Below are 18,084 nucleotides of genomic sequence, written 5' to 3' on the forward strand. Positions count from 1 at the left end.
GCCTGTTTCAAGCAAAGTGTAGCAAAAAAAGTGCATTATAATCATACATACACACCTCATCCAACCTTCTGGTTGCTGTTGTGATAATCTTTTCAGAGTCACCAGGAAACATGATGGTCCAAAGCTTTTGTGATTGAAACAAGATGCCATCAGATGGACCTATTGGTGATGCAGGTTGAGGACCTTTGACAACAAAACCTGTAATGATTCCTTTTTCTTCATCAATCATATAGAAGTGCGTGCTTGGGGCATGCTCCATAAATAGTTGCAGACTCTCCTCTGTGGATGGAAACAAATGAACATTTGCATGGTCATCTATAATAATATGCAGCCTCTGCTCTGCAGAATCTGTGTAGGGTAATGGGATAATTTGCTCGATGAAATAAGTTAGCTTAGCTGATCTTATCTCTTTTCCGCTAAAAGCATCCACCCAAGCAAGCAAACCAACCTGATTGTCTCCAGTAACAAGTTTTGCAGCAACAAGAAAGACAGGATTTTCATCCAAAGCATGTTTATGAGGAACTTGCCAAGGTAACAGCTTCAGCATCGTCAGCCTCCCTCCTGACGATGATGAATAAGTTTTTAACCCAGGAATGAATGAAGACCACACTATCCTGCCATCTCCACTATGAAGAGCATAAAGCTTTCCTGTCTGTGTCAAAACAACCAAGAGCTTTCTGAATCCATTATGATCTCGAGACATCTTAGTTTTATCTGCACTCTTCAACCGCAAATTTTGCACTACCGCAACTTCCTCAAGGCTGGCTAGCATTAGAGTTGCCTTAAGCTTGAGCCAATGGCCCTTCAACCACTCAAGCAAGCCATGCTCAACCTTGGCCACTGAAACAACATCCTTCTCTACCGGAAGCTCTGCAGTAGATGCCTCAATAATGCAAGCCAATCCGTCCTCCCTGTTCCATACAACCTCTCCCTGTTGTAGAAGGGACAAGGAAGCATCTTCAGCTACTATTAGAACACGAAACCCATGAGACCGGTCATGACGAACATAAGTATTCAAGAAAGCCTTTTGTATGAAACCTTTCTGTATATCGGAATCAACGAGCTCACTAGAAACCTCGATCTCACCACCTTCATTCATTACAATGTGCAAAGCAATCTTGTCAGCCGTCACATGCTGCATCACTGATAATGCAGCCTTCTTTCCAGGAAGTTCAACAGCCTTGCTAATTACTGAATAACCCTCATAGTTTTGAACAAATTCTACATCATTACATGAAGAACCTAGCTTCATCAAAGCCATTTGATTGCTAAATTGAAGAGCAAAAAAACCCTCCAAAGTTCCTTCAAGTAAACGGGGTCTCCCAAGTCCACTTGAGATGAGGTCTTTTATACTGGCCAGATGTGGAGCCTGCTGATCCATATGGTAGATGGAACTAAAAACAATGTTCTCGCCCTTAGAGTCCAAGGCAACCACTGCAGAGTCAGTAACCACTAGTTCTTCGGACGATAGCTCCCCCTGAAAGCTGATTATTTTTTTAGAATTCAGGTGCCCTGTCTTTCCATCTATATCCCATATGAAGAAAGCTGACGTTCCCACCAAACCAACACCATATATACTCTTATCATCATTGTGAATAATTTTCTTGATGCCCATTTCTCCATTATCACTGCAATGACAAAAAACTTCAGGAAAAAATGTATCAAATAACTAAAGACATCAGTAAACACACCTTTGCTCCGAGGCTTCAACAGTCCATAAAATTGCACCATCAACACTAGAAACACCATGTAAAAGTTTGTTTCCTAGAACCACCACAACCTTTCCCTTCCCTGCGCCGGTATGTAGATCAATCTGCAAAAGTGGCACTGCTTTAGCAAGCAAGTCCTGTGCAACTAAACATATAGTAGTAAATTTAGAGCCGCTTCAGTTGATCTGTGCATCAAGCCCAACATTACACAACACAGAATGATGAGCAAAGAAGATTGGTGGCACTTCACAAAACTTATGCCCTAGGGGAAGATAGAGTGACAAGCAGCTGGACGCTACAGATGGCCTGCTTACAAAGCAGACTCCATGCCTCTCCACATCAACAGAACAAGCTAGAGACCAGCTGAAAATTTAGGAGCATAAAAAGGAAGATGCTTTCTTTCAATAAAATCCTCGGTCTACACTAAATGAGTCACTGACAAAGGCTGCAAGTAAATTTGTTCGCAAACTCAGTCAGAAGTAACTCTTGAGATTTTGCCTGGCCCCATGCATACCTTATTGCACATAGCACATAAAATTCACAACAGGAAAACAACGGAAAAAAAACTCTCTAAGCAGAAATACCGATGTCAGAGAAAGCATTTGATTGGAGCCTGGAGACTGCAAAAATGTTTCCCAGACTAATTGGCCATCTGGAAGATGCCATGCTCTTAACATGCTTCCTTGCTGTGACAATGTAAGAACATCTAAATCAATTCAACAAGTATTGTGTTAGAGCTATGGTAGGGATGAATTTTGATACTGCAAACAAATTAACAGTGCCCAAGCTTCAAAATAACCTTGCCCTACAACGTACATTTTCCAAGCACTAATTCCAATCCATCAATGTTGTCCAGCTCCCCAAAGACATGCTTCCAAACTGCAATCGGTTGCCATCTATAAGAAGGCATTTTATCTCATTGCTTGTACAAAACCACCAGGTTTGATATTTTCTACTCACAGATTTCGCCGCTTCGGAGATTTAGAGAAGCTATAACCTTTTGATCAGTGGCAACTACTACACGCTTTCTTCCAGCACCTTGAGTTTGAAAAGCTGCATATTTTACCTTTCCAATGTACTGCTGATGCCTGCATTTAGAACCAAGAGTATTTCAATGTGCTGCTAGCAAAAATGAAAAACAATCCTTACTACAAGTGCAATTGTAAAGTGCAGCAGAAGTGATTTAAGGTAACTCAAGATGAGTGCTCAGTGCGTACTCAAGGTTCCTTTTACTTCATGAGAGAGTTGTGCAAAAGACAAGAGAGAGAAAAGAGTGTCACAAAATGATGACGTGGCATGACCAGTTGGATAAAAGATTATTTTATAAGTTGTTCCCAACTTATGGGGTCTCGTTCGATGGGGCCCTTGGGGACACTCTATTTATTAATAAATAATCCAAATCGCATGGAGTGCTGACATGGACAGGCTGTACGGACGCTGCAAAACGGGCTGGCTGGCTAACATGGGAGGCTATACAAAAATCCGCGATTTGCGCTAACCAGGGTCTCTCTTCAGCCAAAATCGTCTGGGAGCACTGAGCAGAGAGGACCCGCGAAACTTGTACTTTGTTCAATTGTTATTATAAAAATAATGCCGAAAGGGGTGCCAAACTTTAGGGCCAATACCTCTTGGCACAGAACTACGTCGGGCCGTGTCGTCTCTCATTAAATTGTGATTGTGTCAGGAGCAGCAGAAGTGTTTAACGATTTAGCTCAAATCTAGTACTCCGGACAAACACAAGGGACTCTTCACTTCACTTGAAAGAACTAAAATAAACTGAAAGAAAGAGAGAGAGAGAGAGAGAGAGAGAGAGAAAAGAGACGACACCGAATGTCGGGTCCCAAACCCTCAAGGCCCCCTTGCTCTGTTGCCAGAGCAAGTACTTTCTTTATTCTTGCACAATACTAATACAATGTCTAAATGTTGAGATGCTGATGCTAATGGGTACTGATGCTACCGATGCTGGGTACTGCTGAGGTCTATGTCAAAGACGACGAAGTCAACGGGGAGAAGTTCTACGGGTCTATGTTGAAGACGGTTAGGTCGACGACAGGTCTATGGCTGAACGCCGAAATCTGCTAGCACGGTCGACGGCTCAGGTTTGCAACTGTGACAAGGCTAGGGCTGAAAACTAAATGCTTCATGCCTGTGCTGGTGCTGCAATCTGAAAACGCTGATCTGCTGGCCTCTGAAACGCTGGACTGAACTGATGCTAAACGCTGGCCGGACTGATGCTAAACGCTGGCTGGACTGATGCTAAACGCTGAACTGTCCTGATGATGAACGCTGGTCACAACTAATCGTCGCCTTCTTTCCTTTCTTCTTGCTTTCTTCAGCGCGCAAGGCTGGCCTTTATACGCTGGTCATGCTGAGTCAGCAGAATACGTACGATCCGCTACAATTTCTTTATTATACTATAAGTCACTTGTCACAAACTGGTGACATGTCATTGGCCCTCGACAAGGGTGGCAGCAGATACACACACACCCTGGCCAGCTCCCGGAAAACCCACAGACATGCTGACGTGGCAGTGTACGGATCTCCGTGATTTGCGGCGAGAATTGCAGAAAAGCAGGCTGATGGTAGAGCGTACGGAATTCCGTGATTTGCAGGACTGTACGGAATCTGCTTTTGCGCAAGAAATCCTACACAAGCTGAAAATAGATATACCTAGATGAATCCAGGATAAGCCCAAATTCACCCTTAAAGGAAAGTGCAAGGTATAGACCCATGGTAGTCACCCACAAGACAATATAACCATCATAGGACCAAAAACGCTAGGCATGGGGATCCGCTGGCGATGGCAACTGTTGCAAAAACGCTAGGCTGTGGGATGAGGAACTCTTGGCGATGAGGACCTTGTTGCTGAAAACGCTAGGGACTGCAACCTCCTGGCATTAGTGCTGGGAAGTGAAAACGCTAAGGCTGCTTGGGGAAAAACGCCAAGGACTTGGGAGTCTTGCTGAGAGAGAGGGAACCTGTCGCCGAAGCCTGCTGTTCTCCTTGCTCATCTACCATTTAGTGCTAACCTTGGTTTGCTTATATATTATCTTACCCAATTTGGCCTACCTACTTTCCAACAAAAGTCACTTAAATTAATAAGTGAAAAATGTCAAAAATAGGTAAAATAGGCTAAATGCACTGGAAAATTTCCCCGAAGGATTCTGATGGATTCTGATGGGAATGCTTATGATCATGCTGTGTGCAACCAGAGGATATGCATCTACACTAAGTGACTGGGCATGCATGGTCTACGAATAGACTCACAAAAGTGCCAGATCACTTCTAATCTAGACTGACTCGACTGACGGAACCCTTGTTATGCTGTAGCTTGTCCACGGACACATAGGGTTGGATGTGTCACGTGACAACCCAAGAATCCCAAGTACCCAAGTACCCCAAGTATCGACCAACCCCAAGAACCCCAATACTCAGTGCATGGTCATCATCTAAAGTGGAATGGATACTTTGTGTGAAGGTGATGTGTCTGAAGTTCTGGTATAACAGGGAACGGGCGGTATGTTGTCACAAATTGATGACGTGGCTGGCCCCCGAACACACCTGCAAGCAACAGATGGCGTGGCAGCAACCCGCATTATGCGCCGCCAAGTTGACATGTGGCAGATTGTACGAAACCTTCGGAATTCGCGGCGCAGAAAACGCTGACAGTGCTGACGTGGCATTCCGTACAGATCAACGGAAATTACGTTGGCTGATTTTATGGCAGCTTATGGGCCCATTGCTTTTGAGTTAAAAGATTTTTAAGTTAATGATTTTGGGGCTCTGCTTTTGGGCATCCCTTGTACCAATAAATAAGTTGGTTGGGCCTCACTTCTTAGAGCATCTAGACGTAGAGTCTGAGAGTGAGCACCCGCCCACTCTCTTGTACTTTGGACATAGATTAATATAAAAAGAAATACCGAAAGGGGTGCCAGTCTTTGGGGCCAATACCTCTGGGCACGGAACTACGCTGGGCCGTGTCAGCTTTGTGAAATATTTTGAAGTGAATCTCTGTTGTGTCGTGGTAGAATCTTGACTTGGGGTGTCTAAGTTTGTTACATATGCAGCCTAAACGTTCTAAAACGGCATTTCAGACGGGTTCGGAAAGTGGGACGGAGTAGGGAACGGAACACCGTTCCGAAACAATCTGAAGAGGAAGATTAAAATTTATAGAAAGAGAGAGGCCGAGGAGAAAAGCCATAGGTTTGATCATGGATGTAGCTCTAGGGTTTTCGTTGGAGCGGCTCCTGTTTTGCTCTGCTGCCTGCAAGGCCATGGAGCTGGGATGCGCGCGTATGGTGCTACGACAGGGCGGTTCGCGTTTTGCGTTGACATGCCACGTGGCAGGTTGTACGGATTTTCGCGATTTTCGTTGGCTGCTTTTTGGGTCAATAGCTTTTGAGTTGGCAGCTTTTCATGTAATTGCTTTTGATTTTGAGGCCAAGGGCCTTTAAATATGAACATAAATATCGAAAGGCATGCCAGATTTTGGGGCCAATACCTCTGGGCACGGAACTACGCCGGGCCTAGTCGACCCTCTAATTTAAAAGTGTGATCAAGTTGTGAAGTATTTTAAGTGATTCTCTTGTGTGTCGTGCCTGATTTCCAACTTGGGGTGTCTAAGTCTGTAACAATGGTGTCAGAGCTTTAGGCGTGTGCTTTTCTGAAAGCATACCGGTTTTACCAACGAGCAGACGGAGCAAGATGGTGCTTCCAAGTTTTACAAGATATTTTATTTTATCAAAGAATCTTGGTGTCCCGACCCCGTACTTATTAGCCACTCCCACCCTTACTTCATTGCGCATCGGACGTGCTCTTGTCTTCATCGCTCTGTCTTATAGGGCATAAGCCTTAAAGAAATTCAAGATCACTTGCAAGAGAAAAAGGGGTTTGTTTTTGCCCTAAAAATGCTTTTTGACGCTTTTTTTTGTGTTGCAGAGACCATAGTTGACACGTACGGTCACGTACGATGGTTACACGTACGAAGACGTGCGGTACTAATCGAACTAAAAAAAATTAGACGTACGTTGACGTAACGTACGATGCAAAAAAATAAATCATATATTTTAAAAAGCTTTTACTCTATTATGAGTAACTACTTAGTATTAAGTACATACAACTCAAAGGAGATGTCTTACAAGTAAGAACATTAAAGATTTGGCCATGGACATTGAAAACGGCAATGTTCGAAAAAAGATGATCATGATTGCATTTGATTTCATAATTCATTACATAAGTAGAGAGTCGAGGCTCGAGAGATACAAGTGACAAAAAGTAGTACAAAAAAGTAGTGACACAACTCATAGTCTCATGGCCCATGGGTACAAACTTTAAAGCATAAAGAGAGAGTTCTAAGTGCTCATATCGCTCTCATCACCGGAGTTGTGGTCCGAGCTTGAGCTAGAGGTAGCTGCATCACTACTTGCATCAGATGCACTAGATGCAAGACCATAATCTCCCTCACTAAGGATGTTGCCCTCATCATCAAACTCTGGCTCTCTAGGATCCGCAGGTCTAGAAGTGGACACATTCTCCAAAGTGGTGTCTGCCATAGTAGATCCGCTACCCGAGCCTCGCCGCACATAGGTCCTGGGTGTCCGTGCCGACGCTCTTCCACTCCCACGAGCAACCGAAGTGGAAGCTCCTCTACCTGTAGTTGCCAAAGCTCGCACAACCACCTTCTTGCGAGACCGTGTGCGAGAGACACGCCGATCAATCTCCTCCAACTCCAAGTAGAGGTCTCGAAATATTTGCTCCTCCTCTGGATCGTGATCTTTGTTGAGACTCTTAAGAGTCTCAATGGAGAGCTTGCATTCATCTACATTCACCTATTTGTCATTTACAACATGCAAGAAGATTAATGGAGTTAGCAATTTGGTATGCCAAAAATATGAGCACATGATACATCATACATATTACATCATACATGTGAAAGCATAAATAAAGAGTATGATGTAGCCAACTCAATTACCTGCCTAGCCATTGGCATCTCGTGCATGGACCTCAACATACGTAAATTGGAGAGACAATAGATAAGCCGCTCCAATTGCTTCGTAGAAAGCTTGTTGCGGATCTTGGTGTGTATAAGAGAATACGCCGACCAATTCCGCTCACATGCACCCGATGAGCAATCCTAGAGCACATAGATGATAGAAGAGAGGCATGAGATTTGAATTGTGGGAATTTTCAATTGAGAGGTGACTTATGTGACATGTCACATGAATGATGAATGTCAAATGATGACATGATTGAGATTATAAATTTATAATTTATGGTATGGTATTATGTATAATTATTAATATATATGATATACCTGTCCAAGAACCCTCAATGCCACCCTTTATAGGTGAGGCAATTGATAGCCAAAACATTCCCACCAAAAAAGAGGCTTCACTAACGAATCCCTCTTCCAACACACCGAGGAAGCAAATGCCGTGCCTCTTTGGTCTCCATAGTTGATGAGCTCTTGGAGAAACTCTCCATGGTGTTCTTCATTGAGTATCTTTGGAAGGTACTTGTCGCGCTCCTCTTGAAGTGCTTGATCCGCAAAGATTGATGGCTTTTTGAAAGCCGGATGCAAGAGGGCGGCAAAGCCATGGATTGGTCGCCTCATCCAATCCCACCGCTTTTTAACAAGGAAGAGAATGTCATCTCTCTTTGGAGAGTCCTCCAACACATCACTACAAAGAGAGAGAGAAAGATAGTCAAGCATGGAAGGGTAGAACCGTAGATAGAAAAAGACAACTTACAATGTACATAAATCATAAGGTGATATGTTTACCGTGAACCATCGGGTGCTCCATCAAGAATGGTGGATCTCTCAATCTCCTTGTAAGCCTCCTCCATGAAGTGGTAAAGGAGACCTATGGTAGACCCTTCCATGTTGGTCATCCGAAGCACCTTATACAATGGCAATACCACCATGACAAGACCCTTGACCTCTTGCCAAAACTCCTCCTTCAAGCAAAGCCGTTGGATGGCCTTTGCATCTTGTTGGGATGATTGGGTCTCTTCTTCAATCCATGCTTTGAACTCATCCGAGACCATTGTCTTTTGCAAGTTGGTTTGCACATCATAGAGGCGCTCAAGGAGGAGCCACATAGCGGCAAAGCGTGTTGCGGAAGGCTTCTTCAACTCCAAGCCGGAGTAAGTGCGATATATCGCAAGTACTCTCACCTTTTTGTTGATGAAGTTGACGATGGAGAGGGCTTGGGATAGAATGTCCTTTACCCAAGGTAGGTCGCCAATGTCCTCCAAGAGGAGGTCAATGCAATGTGATGCACATGGAGTCCATACTATGTGTGGATACTCCGCCTCTAGCTTTTTGGCCATGGAAGCACAATTGGAGGCATTGTCAGTGATTACTTGAATGACGTTGCTTGGACCGATCTACATATGGAGAAAGAAGGGAAAGTGAGAAGAGCCAAGGCAAAAGACAAAATTGAAAATAGTAGATACTTGAGAGTGAAATCAAAAATTTTACCTCTTTTATGGCTTGACGAATGTGGCGGTAAATGAAGGCACCCGTGACCTTTTTCCCCCTTGCTCCCGCATCAACCGCTCGCAAGAAGTAGGTGCCAAGACGGCATGAGACAAGGATATTAATGATTCCCCTCTTCTTGCGGTCACTCCATCCATCGGTGAGAATAGAGCAACCATACTTTTCCCATCCGGCACGCACGGGGTCAAGAGACTTGTCGATTCGTGCCCTCTCTTCATCAAGCTTTTTGGTGCGCATGTCATGGTATGACACTCCCGTCCACCCTTCACATGGACCAACCGCGGCAATAGCCTTCACCATGCGTTTCCAACGATCTGTGCGAAGAATATGAAAAGAGAGATTGCACTCAATGATGGTGCGTGCAATCTCTATCTCCGCTTGTCGTTGCCTCTCTTTGAGGAAAGACAATGGACCGGAAGTTCCACCCACCGTTTGTGCAAGAGTAGCTTGCTTTGGAGGCCGCCCACCATGACTTCTTTTGCTCTTCTTTGAGACGCTACCACCCTCGGTGGAGGCCATGGTAGCGCCGCCGGATGCAACGGACATTGATGGAGAAGCATCCTCTCCCGAATCGGAGAGATCATGGTCGGGCGGAACCACCTCCTCCGATGCCTTTGCAACCGCCTTGCGCGTCTTCAAGGGGAGATACTTTACTTTGCACTCTTGGAGAATGTCGTCGGGGATATTCAGACAAGGACCCGCTTCCCCTCCCACCTTGGTCAAGTGGATGATAAGGCGGGTGGAGCTTGAGGTCATGGTCTTCGGGCAATATTTGCAATACCATTTGCAAACATTTTGCTTGTTCTTCACCCTTTCAAAGTAGCGGCAATGCTTGTTGAAGGCTTCATGAAGAGCGGGCGGCATTATGGAGAGCTTGAGGGATGGGGAGTGATGAGAGAACTTTAGAGTAATGGAGAGCTTGAAGAAGATGGATGGAGATGAAGGGAGCTTAAGGAATAATAGAGAGCTTGAAGGAGATGAAGAAAGCTTGAGCCTTGAAGGAACAATGGAGAGCTTCAAGGAGATGAAGGGAGCTTGAAGGAGTAATGGAGAGCTTGAAGACTTGATGGAGTGCCAAAGCTTGAAGCCTTGATGGAGTGCCAAAGCTTGAAGCCTTGGCCCTTGATGAATGGAGAGAGCTTGAGGGAGCTTGAGTAGGGAAGGAGATGAATGAGAGAGCTTGAGGGATATATGGAGAAGAAGAGAGGGTGGGCAACCTTATATAGGTTTTGAGGAGAGAGGGAGAAGAGGGTTAAAGAGAGAGCATGCTTCAAAATTCAAATTCCATGTGCCATGGCCATAGCCCATGTGGCTTTGTGTGTGTGTGTGTGTGTGTGTGGATGTTGGGGGGGGGGGGGGGGGGGGGGGGGGGGCGGGGGGGGGGGATGGCACATTGGCTTATGATGCCCCAAGGGCCAAGGCTCCAAGGCCCCCAACGTTCAATTTTTAACGTTCAAAAACTGCCAGCACGTGGCGCTACAAAACGGCTGTAAAAACAGTCAAAAAAGTCCGTCGACGGTCACTTTTTTTTTATCGGACAGAACCCGGACGGAACGGACGGGACGTTCCGTTCGACGGACGTGGACAACCCTGGCAGAGACTTTCAAAAATTTCTTCGATGGTTGAGAATTTGGATATGTGACGGAAGGCAAAGTCGATCCCTCTCAACAAAAGCTGTGCATTGACGCGAACGGATTTTATATCCAACAACTTTGGAAAATTAGGGTTTCTGCAGAAAATTTCAGCATGTGTGAAATTAATGTTTTTGGAAGATCTTGTCATTTGTGTACAGATGACAGATCAAACCGAGAATGAGATGATGACGAATTTGCATCTGAATGCAATCGGGAGCAATGGCAGCTCCAGAATGAACTTGATTACGATAAGAATCATGAAACACTTTGAAATGGGAAATTCCCGAAGATGACTTTGGTTTATGTATGAAATTAATATTTTTGGAAGAACTTGCTTTTATGTGCATATAACAGGTGAAATCGAGGATGATAAACGCAATTGGGAGCAATGACAGCTCTAGAATAAACCCGACCATGAATTTTGAATGATGATGATGACCGATGATGAATGATCTGACTGGATACTATGGCGAGCACATCAAGAGTTCCCGAGGGATGAGTTGGCTACACATCGATAAGATGACTAGAACTGAATGATTGAAACACTTTGTTCAATATGAACTCAGTGTCTAATTAATGAACAAGAATCTTTGGAAATGATTACTCACACATGTGATTGTCTTTGAGTGCAGGATTGAAAGATGGAATGATTGACGAAATGACTGTAGCATTTTGGTCTTGAGGAATCTATGGACATGATTGCAATAAGGTTAATCCGACATCGGTGAGGTCCGGTGTGGATCTAGATGCGATTACTAAATACGTTGCCAAGAATCATGGTCATAGATCTGGATGGATTTAATGTGATATGATTTGAATGTGACATGATGTGACTGTTGTCTTTGTACAAGTTTGTGTCGTCTAGTCCGTATGTTCTTAGAGTCAGTGTCTATTGAACTGGTTTATGGCTCATGTCTGCTTTTGTAGGCGTAATCGAGGGCGATTATAAATCTTTCAAGAGGGGGGTATGTCACAAAGTGATGACGTGGCATGACCACCCGAGACAAAGGATGCTAACGTGGACAGCAATACGGATTTCTGCAGATTGTGTTGACATGTTGACATGGCAACAGTACGGACCTCCGTGTTTTGCTTTGACATGCCACGTGGTAGGCTGTATGGATTTCTGCGATTTTTGCTGGCTGCTTTTTGGCCAGTAGCTTTTGGGTTGGCACCTTTTCTTGTAATTGCTTTTGATTTTGAGGCCAAGGGCCTTTAAATATAAACCCTAGGCAACTCTTTCCTTCAGTTAGCTGATGAGCTTCTGAACAGAGAGGGCCTGTGGGAGTTGTAACTTTGCTCAAGCATTAATGTAACATAAATACAAGAAAGGGGCGCTAGATTTTGGGGCCAATACCTCTAGGCACGGACCTACGTCTGGCAGGGTTGACTCTCTAATTTAAAAGTGTGATCAAATTGTATTTTAAGTGATTCTCTTGTGTGTCGTGCCCGATTTCCGACTTGGGTTGTCCAAGTCTGTAACAATTACTCTCCTTGCTAAATCTTTAAGCTTGGACACGGAGCTCTAGCTTCTCTCTCTTCTTTTTTTGCGGAATGCACAACACCCTCAAAGAACAAATGTGGCTTCTACCTCTCTTTCTTGAGCTCCATCCCTCCCTCGTGTCTCAAGCTCCAATCCCCCCCCCCCCCCCCCCCCCTCTCTCTCTCTCTCTCTCTCTCTCTCTCTCTCTCTCTCTCTCTCTCTCTCTCTCTCTCTCTCTCTCTCATCAAACTCCATCCCTCTCTCAAGCTCCGTCATCGTAAAACATGCCTAAATATCGTTCTATTTAGAGCGGTAGAATTCAAAAGCTTAGCTTATAGTTTTCCACTAACATATGAGTTATAATACATATAACATATATCGTTTCTTTAGTTTACCATTTTGGCCCCGTTTGCATTCCGGTCCTCATCCTCCCTCTTGCAGCCGCCATTCTTGTTCCCCCGCTATTGTTTTGGGTAACTTTGCCCTACACGAGGAGGACCATTGAATCCTCCTCCATCCTTATCTATGTTGCATATTGCATCAAATTCTATGGAGGCTTTGGGAAATTCCATGATAAGGATGACGCTATAACAAGAGACTTAGCGGGGTAAAGCCGAAAGGGAAAGGGAGACTCAGCAGGCTGAAGTCGAAAGGCAAATGGAGGCTCAATGTGCCGAAGCCAAACATGAAAGGGAGCATCTGTCGCAAACGGGAGTGGAGTGCACACGAACAATTAATAAATAGAACTTGATTGAGAATAGGAAGGTGAATCTGGGCTTATCCTGGATTCATCTAGGTTTATATAGTATATAGACTTTATTGAGAATAGGAAGGGAGAAGTTCGACACAGTGTTGGGGACTAGAAGATGGGCTGGTCCCCCCCCCCCCCCCTTAAAGAGAATATTTTGTACGGAAAAAGGACCTAGCGAATACTCCTTGGATTTAAGAGCTTTACCTCCAGGGTTTTGATCTAGCTTCGACTATTCGAACAGTTACCGATGATCAGCGGGTGGAATCTGGTGCGGTGCGGATTGCACAAGAGGGGAGTTACTCTGCTCCTTTGTCATAGATTGCCCAAATGGAATAAAGTCACTGATCTCTTTTGAGATTTTAGGGGTATTGACGGGCTGAAAGTATTCTACAGTATGACTTTATGAAAAGAAGTACTTTGAAATGGAAATTCCTTAAAATGAATTTGTTATATGTGCTCTCTCATGTCACATGTGTGTCATATTTGAGTGTATGGTTGAAAGACGAAATGATTGTAGCATTCGGTCATGCTCACCTGAGGGGTATTGTGGATATGATAGTAACAAGATTTAGTCAATCAAGACATCCGCCCTAGAGATCGGTGAGATTTGGATGCGATTGCTAAATACGTTACGGTGATCATGATTCTCATCTAGGATCTCGACGCGGATAGTGATGTGAATGTCATGTGAATGTTCAATGAGTGTCGTCCTCGTGCAAGTACTGGATATGTGTTGTCTAGTGCATTGGTACTTAGAGTCGGTGTAGATTGAGCTGGTTTTTGGCTTATGTTGGTTTTGTAGGTGTAATCGAGAGCGATCACAATTCTTTCAAGAGACTGAACTGGTTTTTGGCTTATGTTGGTTTTGTAGGCGTAATCGAGGGCGATCACAATTCTTTCAAGAGGGGGTTAGTTATGTCACAAAGTGATGACGTGGCATGACCTAAAGAACAGACTCCGGAGGACGAGGGGTCAGAACCCTACTGAAAGATGTAGAAGAAGTTGTACCAACTTGCAGAACCTATCCGAGAGGCCTAAAATTGAAGGACATCCATTTTATAAGTTGCTCCAACTTATAGGGTCCTGTCTGATGGGTCCCTTTGTCTGATGGGGCCTAAGGGACCAAGGACTAAAAGTGGCGTGGAGGGTTGATGACGTGGCAATGGTATGAACGCCCAGGATTTTTGCTGATGATGTGGTAGGCCATATGGATTTCCGTAATTTGCGCTACGGATTTTCTCAAATTGCACTGGCTCCTCCTAGCGCTAGCTCTTGGGCCAGATGCTTTTAGACTTTAAGCTTTTCATAGGTACAACTTTTGGAAGGCCTAGAGCCTATAAATTGAGTGTCAGGGCCTATTTCAGGAGATGAGCTTGGGAACATTGCCTAGACGAGAACCCTCAGAAATAGTACTTTGTGAAGAATTAATAATAAAGAAATACCGAAAGGGGCGCTTCTCTTTGGGGCCAATCTCTCTGGGCGCGGAACTACGCAGTGCTGTGGTAGTTCCGCGTTGTGTCGTGTCTCTCTTAGTTTTGTTCGGTTCTTTCAGCTTGCTCACCTGTGTTGTGGTAGATTCCCGGCTTGGAGTGTCCAAGTCTGATACAAACTGTATTGTGCAAGTGAGAGCATGCAACTATGACCTCCCTGACCATGCACATCCTTCTAGAGGCTCACAAAATGCTAGGCTAGATTCTAAGCTAACTAAGACTCACGCTGATCTGTAGCAATAGCTTGTCCACGTGACTCAAGTGCAATGTGCACGTGAATGGTCAAATTGAAATTTACAATCATTTAGCCTTTGATGCCTTCAAAGTCATATGTACATGATCAACGATCTCGTTGGGAGCAATATTTTGGATTCTTGCTTAGTACAAGCAATTCCAAACAACTCTTATTCCAATGCCATTGGTAGAACCCCGTATGAGTAGCATTTGGTCGTTCCGTTCTAGTCTTTGTTGACTAGATTGGTTAGTTAGTTGTCTGATACCAATGCTGAGAGCTAGTCCTTGGACGAGATTATTGAGAGAGTGAAGCTTCGGCTAAGCAAGGCTCAAGAATCTTATTCAAGGGAGGCTAACAAACATCATCAGGATGTTACTATCAAGGAAGGGGATTTTTTGTATCTTAAAATCATGAAGCAACGTCGTAAACAAGTAGAAAACAAGTGCCCAAAGTTGTTTTCTAGGATGTATGGTCTATTTCCAGTCATGAAAAAGATAAATGATGTGTCTATGAAATTGAGATTGACTAACTCATGGTCAATGCACAACTTTCCATGTTTCTTGGTTGAAGTTTTTTCAAGGAGATCCCTTAAATGAGATTTCTGAAGAGGATGAACCCGAGATCGTAGACAAATTTGAAGTCATGGAGCCGAAGGAGGTTTTGAAGCATCGTTGTCGCTATGGCTCAAAGAAACAAGCACGCCAGTACTTTTTGAAGTTCAAGGATCGTGGAACCCATGAAGCAATGTGGGTCGACGAAGATTTCTTCATAGATTACCCTGAGTTGTTAGCAAACTACAAGGAAGCCATGCGCTCGGTACTAGTACCTCACCATAAAAAGGGGGGGATGTCACGTGCACATCTAGCCCAATGTGAATGTGAACAAGCTATAACTCCTACTTCTAGGGTTTAGAATAGCCTAAGAAGTGTTCTGGCACCCTTGTGAGCTTGCATGAAGAACGTGCATGACTAGGCAATTTAGCGTAATTGCATACCCTTGGATTGCACATGAGCACAATCAGTGTCTGTTAGGTGTAGGCACTGAGGAGTGTTCGCATAGTCTAGCATCAGTATCCAAGGGGGTAGTATCTGCATGTGAAGCACCTCTTATGAGTGGATTATTAATTCACTAATAATTGACATTAGCATATTTACCAAATCGTTGGATTTTTGGCATCCGCTGGACCTAGTAAGATTTACCTATGTATGGGGATCACCTCTTCAAGCAAGTCATGTACCTACAGTACAAGCACCGCAACACCAACACCCCCTTGGCTTTTACCCTTGGGCGTTTTTCTTTAGCATCCCTTCCACTTGTGTTTTTGCATCCAACCTCAGTCCTGTCCCCATCACAAAACGAGCGTTTTTAGTTTTAGCCAGCAGATCAGCCTTCTAGTTTCAGTTTTCAGCATATCCTCTACCTCGGCCGTGCCAGGTCAGCCCATAGCCTCGCCGAGTTTGCAGAGTCCCGTCAGCATCTCTAGCGTTTTCTCTTGCTAGCCATTAGCGTGTAGATCCAAGCATCTACACCATAATCCCATCAACATCTCAATATCTATGACCATTGTATCAGCATTTGTGCAATCTAAAGCAAACATCTCTCTAGTGATAGAGAGGGGGACCCTTGGACGGGGGTTTGGGACCCCATCTAGTGTTAAGTCTTCTTCTCTCTCTATTACTCACAAAACCTTCACTCGTATCATTCTCTCTTCTGGTTTGGGACCCCGTCTGGTGTTAGTCTTCCCCTCTCTCTATCACTCAAGGAACCTCTAGTATCATTCTCTCTGTAACAAACTTGAACGCACCAAGTCGGGAATCTGGCGCGACACACGAGAGAATCACTTAATAAACTCAATCTGTCACATGCGCACTTCACTTACGCTACGTGGATACGTTTCTACTACAGTCTAGCATGAGTCATTAGCTTAGGACCTAGCTTGGCACTTTGTGAACCTCCGGCAGGACGTGCATATTCAGGCAGGTTATAGTTGCATACCCTCTCTTACACAGTACTGTCAGTTTAGCATATAGGCTTTACAACATGGGAACAACCCCTTAAATTCATTTAATAAGTGATGTCACAAACTGGTGACGTGCGACACGAGAGAGAATCACTTAATAAACTCAATCTGTCACGTGCGCACTTCACTTGCGCTATGTGGACACATTTCTACTACAGTCTAGCATGAGTCATTAGCTTAGGACCTAGCTTGGTACTTTGTGAGCTTCTGGCAGGACGTGCATGTTCAGGCAGGTTATAGTTGCATACCCTCTCTTGCACAGTACTGTCAGTTTAGCATATAGGCTTTACAACATGGGAACAACCCCTTAAATTCATTTAATAAGTGATGTCACAAACTGGTGACGTGTCATTGGCCCTGGACAAGGGTGGCAAAGGGTGGCAATAGATGCGCACACACACCCTGGCCAGCTCCCGGAAAACCCGTAGACATGCTGACGTAGCAATGTACGGACCTCCGTGGTTTGCGGCGAGAATTGCAGAGAAGCAACTGACGGTAGAGCGTACGGAATTCCGTGATTTGCGAGATTGTACGGACGCTGCTTTTAAGGAAGAAATCCTACACGAGCTGAAAATAGAAGGTTTTTGGGCATTGCTTTATGTTTAAGCTTATTTTTAAAAGATGGTAGCTTTTGGGGCTCTGCTTTTGGCATACCTTGTAAACAAATAAATAAGTGGTTTGGGCTCCCACTCTGCAGAGCATCTGGACGCAGAGTCTGAGAGTGAGAACCCTCCCACTCCCTTGTACTTTGAGCACATATTAATACAAAAAGAAATACCGAAAGGGGCGCCAGTCTTTGGGGCCAAAATCTCTAGGCACAGAACTCCGCTAGGCCGTGTCGAATCAATTGTGAACTGTGAACATTATTGAAGTGAATCTCTACTGTGTCGCGATAGAATCTTGATTTGGAGTGTCCAAGTTTGTTACAATGATATCACTCCAAGTCAAGATTCTACCGTGACACAACAGAGATTCACTTCAAAACAGTTCATAGTTCACAATTGATTCGTGGTATCACTTCAAGCCGAGATTCTACCGCGACACAGCAGACAATAGAGATTCACTTCAATAATGTTCACAGTTCACAATTGATTCGACACGGCCCGGGGGAGTTCCGTGCCTGGAGATATTGGCCCCAAAGACTGGCGCCCCTTTCGGTATTTCTTTTTGTATTAATTTGTGCTCAAAGTACAAGGGAGTGGGAGGGTTCTCACTCTCAAACTCTCCGTCCAAATGCTCTGCAGAGTGGGAGCCCAAACCA

The 18,084-nt window shown here is 44.5% G+C and overlaps 1 protein-coding gene and 1 pseudogene across 2 annotated transcripts in view; both read right to left on the minus strand.

Annotated features, from left to right (window-relative positions):
* Nucleotides 1-18,084, minus strand: part of LOC147417861 (uncharacterized) — a 47,596-nt gene that overhangs the window by 14,028 nt on the left and 15,484 nt on the right. The window contains exons 2-6 of the mRNA XM_086507580.1: nucleotides 2,670-2,797; nucleotides 2,526-2,588; nucleotides 2,294-2,415; nucleotides 1,692-1,813; nucleotides 56-1,628 (exon numbers count right to left, since the gene is read on the minus strand). Of these exons, the coding sequence (XP_086363706.1) occupies nucleotides 56-1,628; nucleotides 1,692-1,813; nucleotides 2,294-2,415; nucleotides 2,526-2,588; nucleotides 2,670-2,797 (2,008 nt within the window). The remainder of the gene's footprint in view (nucleotides 1-55; nucleotides 1,629-1,691; nucleotides 1,814-2,293; nucleotides 2,416-2,525; nucleotides 2,589-2,669; nucleotides 2,798-18,084) is intronic.
* LOC147417862 (uncharacterized) lies at nucleotides 6,770-10,535 on the minus strand (annotated as a pseudogene). The gene is made up of 5 exons (XR_015187360.1): nucleotides 9,193-10,535; nucleotides 8,491-9,098; nucleotides 8,023-8,389; nucleotides 7,681-7,842; nucleotides 6,770-7,537 (listed from the first exon to the last, which is right to left on the minus strand). The product of XR_015187360.1 is annotated as an uncharacterized LOC147417862 (transcript).

The sequence above is a fragment of the Adiantum capillus-veneris genome, chromosome 30 (assembly GCF_014529385.1).
Source record: "Adiantum capillus-veneris isolate H3 chromosome 30, ASM1452938v2, whole genome shotgun sequence".
In the NCBI taxonomy this organism is placed as follows: Eukaryota; Viridiplantae; Streptophyta; class Polypodiopsida; order Polypodiales; family Pteridaceae; genus Adiantum; species Adiantum capillus-veneris.